Below are 5,911 nucleotides of genomic sequence, written 5' to 3'. Positions count from 1 at the left end.
CGAGACCCGGTTGTGCTCATAATTGCTTCACTACTTGGTGTTTCAGGTGCTAGAATGTCCCCCACCAGGCAGGTGCTAATTAAATTGTATCTCTAAAACACACAGGTGCTCAGGTGTTGTACCTCTGTGGACTGCTTTTCTTTCATACTGTCATAAGTGGCATGTTTACGACTAAAGGGAACTTTATCTGAAACACCGAAATCTTTAGTTGTTCTTTTATCACGTGACATGTTTTCCATTTTTGTGTGCATTGCCAAGACAATAAATTCTAATACACATTGGCTCCCTCTAGTGGAAAAAAATATTTTCAATGCACATTACTCCTGAGTTAGTCTACTGCTGCCCTCTAGTGGTCCAAAAAAGGTATGGTCACACACCTTTTGTGTGCGAAATGTTTAAGAAATTCATGCATCTATTTCCAACCAATTATTCGGCGCAGGATCTCGGAGACCCTGGAGCATTTTACCAAACGCACGAGTTACAGATCAGGGTAATATCCTGGATGAAATGCTCGTCCATTGTGGGACATTGATATACTTACATACAATCACACAATACGGGCAATTTAGAGATTACCCTCACTGCATGCTTTTGGATTGCGGAAAGAAACCGAAAAACTCGAAGAAAATCGATGCAGCACAAAGAAACCACACACATGCAATACATTAACTTCCGAGGGACGCACAAAAGGTATGCTACGTACATAATACGTCCACCTAGGGTACATAACACGTAGCAGCGAGCTTCCGTCTACCTACCTTGAAAACCGAAAGAAAAATCTGCTGCACTATTGGCTAGTGGCGTCGTCGACTATTGACGTGATTGGTGGATGTTCCTGTTCATCTGGGGCTTGCCGCGACACATCGCGGTGGTTACTTTGTATCGCAGGCTTACCATAATGTGAGCCTTTTAGTGTTTTGTTATTATGTAGGCAGCAAATACCCTGCATTCAAAGCGGGTGAGTACCGTTTATGGCTGAATTTCTCGCTTTGTAAGTCATGAATTTCTTAAAACTTACAGCAGTTTCGTTATCGATGCGCTGTCAGGATAACTTTTCATGTAGACAGGTAGTTGATCTTTAAAAAATCCGTGATTTTACCTCTCTCTGCTTTGCTGCTGTCATTAAAATGCGCCGTTAATACTGCATGCGGTCTCCAGGGCCGATCGGCAGCGTTTTAAATGTGTTTATGGCGGGGCTAATGAACTCCTCAGCTAATCGCCAGGATAGTGTCCAGTATGAGAATCACAGTCAGGCTTCGGATTTACCTAATCTGAGGGTTAACCGGGACACCGAGTGTGAGCTCCTGATTGTCAGTAAACTCGTCGGTCTTGAGTGTGGAGCCCGCAGAAGAGTATGCGTTTGATCTGCCATCGGTAATGACTGTTTTTAGTCCGCTGATCGCAGCCTTGGGTTTGTGGGGACACCACAGACTGTAGGCTTGTGATAAGCACGTCTGACAGACAAGTTCGAGGTCTAGACCATACGGTTACTCAGTAAAGTGTCGCGCATATGCAGCCCATTTCAGCAGCGCTGTGCATTTCAAGTCGATGAACAGCTGTATTGCTTATTTGTTTTTTTTTGGGGGGGGGGGGGTAGCTGCACTCAGCATTTTTATTTTTACCAAAACCAACGCGCTTGTTTCATTTGTGAAGTGAAAACAAACTTTCCTGTCTACGCTTATGAGCCTCCTTCTCCTTCCCCTTCCCCTTCCCACGAGCTGTCCGTGAGGTGACCGATCTTCCCCGCTCTGTATCCCGCAGCCATGGGGAGCCATGGGGAGAGGTTCCCCCGAGCCTTCCAGGCGCCGGTGGACGTCCACGCCAGCGCAGATGGCCAGGTGTACGTCTTCAGGGGCGCGCGGGATGACTCCGCCGAGTCCTCGGAGGAGGAGCTGGGCATGGTGCAGCGGAGGCCCCGCGGGTGCAGGTCCGGGCAGGGGCAGGAGCAGGCGCGGGTGGGGGGCGTCCTGCTGCTGGAGCGGCCTGTCTCCCACGGCGACAGCCTCAACAAGCTGGCCCTGCAGTACGGCTGCAAGGTGAGTCCAATCGCTTAGAAGCTGGAACACACTTCTAGAGTTTTTATACCGCTGGACATTTTACTGACGCAGTTAAGACACCTGGCTCAAGCGCACAATGGCAGGTCCCCTTTCTGGTTAGAAGTCTGTGTGCGTCATCCACGTGTCTGACAATGGGGCATGCTGGTGGACTCACGGCTTGTGACTTTGGGTTACTTTGGGTCACTTTGGGTCCTCAGTCCTTCAGATTTCACTGCACTGACTCAGTGAGCAGGTAAGGATTGATCTGTAGCCACTTACATTTCCTGATTTTAGAGTTTAGGCTGAGTTAGTTTTGGATCAAAATTGTCTTTGACAGGGGGTACATATGGTTTTGATCCTGCTCTTTTCGGTAGTGTGATAACTCAAAAAGTATTTGGCAGAGCATTTTCAAACTTTGCCGACACAATGTATGGGTGAAGATCTGGAACTAGTCATAGCTTCAGGTAAATTATACCAAAAATTAATCAGCGCTGCAGAGTGGTAGCATATGAAGGTTCAGGCACAGATGCAGATCTTATGAACCTGATTACATTGGCACAAGTCACACAAAGTCGGCCTAACAAAGATTATTATTTTTTTATTGTTGGGGAGAGTGTGTAGGAGTGCAAGAAAATGTAGAAGTTGGGGGTTGCGAGGAGTAGGAATTCGTGACTGGGCCACAGTATCTAGTTAATCTCCTTAGAACTTAACTAATGATTAGTAAGTTACTGTCCAAAAAAGGGTAGCAGAATATTGCAGGAGGGGTGACTGATTCTCTCGTAAAACAGGTAGCCGACATAAAACAGCTGAACAACCTGATCCGTGAGCAAGACTTGTATGCCTTGAAATCCATCAAAATCCCAGTGAAGAAGCACGGCCTTCTAACGGAGCTGAACAACAAGCTGATTTCCCCGCACCCAGAATCCCACCTGCCTTCCTCCCAGGGCACCGCCACACCACATCTCCCTGATTATGCTGACTTCCTCAAAGAGATCGACCGTGACATCGAGAGGCTCATTCAGACCACGGACAGCCAGGACGAAGTGCCATCCAGTGGCCCGGGGGTCCCACAGCAGACACCCGGGGCTGGCTCTTCACACAGCCATGGGGCGGACTGGGGCATCCAATGGTGGAACGCTGTGGTTCTCATGCTTTTAATCGGGGTCATCCTGCCTCTCTTTTATGTCGTTTACTACAAAACGCAGGACAAAGTGATACATCCACTCGAGAGCATGGTCAACACCTCCATGTCTACCTCAAATGGCACTGAGACAAACGGCAGCTTGCTCAGCCACACGCTTCCCTCTCAGTAGGGAAATGAGGAAGGGAAAAAGAGCTGCTCTGGACCTGATGATCATCATGATTATGATCATGGCAGATCTCCTACATGTGGGATTTATTGCCACAATGTCAGTCAGCCTTCCCCATATTACTAACGGAAAGACGTTTGCATTCATATAATTGTCCTTTAAAAAAAACACCATTTTTGCCTTCTGTGTGCATTTCCTCTAATTTGTCCACTTGTCTACAGCTTTTGTCTTTGTTATGGTTCTAGCTCTTTATATCACCCGGCACGCAGCCTTGAGTTTTCTTTAGTTTTTTTTAAATTATTATTATTATTATTATTATTATTATTATCTTTAGCCAGCATACTGTTCATCTGTGGCAATAGGTAAGTTCCGACATTTCTTTAGGATGCATAAAGACATTTTAAGCTAAAATAGTCTAGAGCCACCCAAGCTGGGGCATTTTTGAGCCACTAAACGATCAGATGATTAAAACACCAGTGTGAAATGTCATAAACAAGGTGATGCTTCCACATCCCTACCTACGTCCTTTGCTGTATAGGACTTTCTTCAGTTATTCTAATAAGCTGGTATTTTATATGAAAAACAGTTGCACCTTTGCAACTTGAGTAAACTAAATAGTGCTGAGCATTAAGGGATGTCCTGTACGGTGTGGTGATGCTAGAATTAAGATTTCCCTACTTTCTAAACTCATTTAGTGCTTCCGAAAAGAGGTTGGGCCGCTACTTTTATATTTTTACAGAAAACAGTGGATCTCTGTTAATAATGCCCTTAAAAAGTATTGGTATTTTCGGCTTTAATGATACAGTAGCCAGGTTGACTTTACAAAGCCAATAACGTTGAACCAATGTGGAAAATTCTGTAATTATGCTTTTTTTATATATATTAAACCTTTTTTAAATGAATTATACAGTAAGGGAAATGCCATAACCCATTTTGATCTGTATGATATGGGCCTATGTAAATAATTTGTCTGTACTTCGTGATAATATTATTATTTATCTATATCTGTTTTCTCCATAACTTATTTCATGGGAAAAATTGCAGTTTTATTTGTACGATAACGTGTAAGATGCCGCTTGTCAGACGTATTTGACCTTTCACTAGGGTGTGGCTCAGTGATATATTGCCCTTGGCATTAGGTGCTTCAGCACCTTTAAGTACAGGTGTTTTTAACTGCATGTTGTAATCTGAGTGACCATCTGAGTTAATTTATTTAACCTGAGTTCATTCATATTGCTGCGTGGGAGAATTTTTGCTGTCCGATAAGAATCACATGTGCGGTGACAGTGATCGACGCGGGATTCAGATCCGGTTTCGGTTGCCTGGCTTCCCCTCCTGAAGCTGACGTCAGCTTCCAGGTATGTCAGGTTTTTCTCTTATAAAGCGCCTTTCTGTATGGATTATGCAGTACTGATTTATCTGGCTCTAAGCTGAACATAAGACGTCTTTTCATTCAGCAAATGTGGATGACAAATCGTGATATTCATGGTTGCTTCTTTGGCCTCACGTGTTAGGATCTCAGTGCATTACTGCTCTTATTCACAGGCACTTTGATTTCTTGTATATGTTTCTTGTATATGTAACAAAACTAGTATTGTTTTTTAATTAAATCTGGATTGACTGGACTCGCTAATCAATTCTCAAAAACACGTAATTATCATGTGATCTTATTGCAATTAAATGACTTTTGATGGAATTTCTGTAAACGGTTCGGTTTATGTTTACTCTTACCTTTAAATTTATTCAGTTATTTTCAAGAAACTTATAGCATTTTTCTGTGGATTAAAGATTATTTTAGTGGTACAATCTTATCACACTGCAATTGAACTGCGGATGTGGAATATGGGCCTATTGTAAAAATATTCATGATACACCAATGATGCTTCATTTAGTTTTGTTCTTTGGCATCATGTTTAATGCCTCTGATCTCAACAGCTCTTACCTCTCTGTGATTATGTGCCAAACTAATACTTGGTATGTAAAATAATTTTAATACAGAAGGAAAAAAGAATGTCAGTTTCTTAACAGTGCAGTAATTCATATTCACGTTAATACAGAAAATGAGAATTCAGACGAAAATACCACGTTTGTAACGTCTGAATAGTTTTTCTATTAAAGTTTTTCTGACGTTTGATGAAGTGTAATTTGTCTTGTCCTGAAGTGTCTGGTCACTAATCTTTGTTGCGTCTTTCTGGTTAATGACCAACAGGGGGAGTGTTCTCAGAAAGTCATCCATAACATCACATTCATTTTGCTTTTGAATGAAAATGTGTTGTCCGATCAAAACAGGTTGTGAGAAGGTGGAGCAGTAGAGAGGGAGAGCAGAGTTGAATAAAATGTGTTGTATATTTCTGCTCTACCAAGAGGGGCAGTTCTGTAAACGTGACAGAGGTGCAGGTTTCTCTGAATTGCTTTGGCATCTTTTAGTTGAGCAGAGTTTGTTTGACTTTTCTCATATTCACGTATGAGCCATTGTCTTTTTCACCCTTCTTAAGTGCAGTCGACCTTGGTTTAACATGGACGCTTCTTGCGGATGTCTTGCGCCCACTGTTCTCCATCAATCCA

The 5,911-nt window shown here is 43.1% G+C and overlaps 1 protein-coding gene across 2 annotated transcripts; it reads left to right on the top strand.

The window, feature by feature from the left end:
* Positions 1 to 813: 813 nt before the first annotated feature.
* On the top strand, positions 814 to 5,478 carry lysmd4 (LysM, putative peptidoglycan-binding, domain containing 4). 2 transcript variants are annotated; one of them, XM_023814254.2, is made up of 3 exons: positions 814 to 958; positions 1,762 to 2,036; positions 2,825 to 5,478. In XM_023814254.2, the coding sequence occupies exons 2-3, from the start codon at positions 1,764 to 1,766 to the stop codon at positions 3,347 to 3,349; spliced, it is 798 nt and encodes a 265-aa protein (XP_023670022.1). In that variant the 5' UTR covers positions 814 to 958; positions 1,762 to 1,763; the 3' UTR covers positions 3,350 to 5,478. The 2 variants fall into 2 exon arrangements, with proteins under 2 accessions (XP_023670022.1, XP_023670023.1); XM_023814255.2 differs by lacking the exon at positions 814 to 958 and adding an exon at positions 1,239 to 1,374.
* Positions 5,479 to 5,911: the final 433 nt, after the last annotated feature.

This window comes from Paramormyrops kingsleyae, chromosome 11, assembly GCF_048594095.1.
Source record: "Paramormyrops kingsleyae isolate MSU_618 chromosome 11, PKINGS_0.4, whole genome shotgun sequence".
Lineage (NCBI taxonomy): Eukaryota > Metazoa > Chordata > Actinopteri > Osteoglossiformes > Mormyridae > Paramormyrops > Paramormyrops kingsleyae.
The sequence above is the reverse complement of the archived record's forward strand: the minus strand, read 5'-3'. Positions and strand labels throughout refer to the sequence as shown.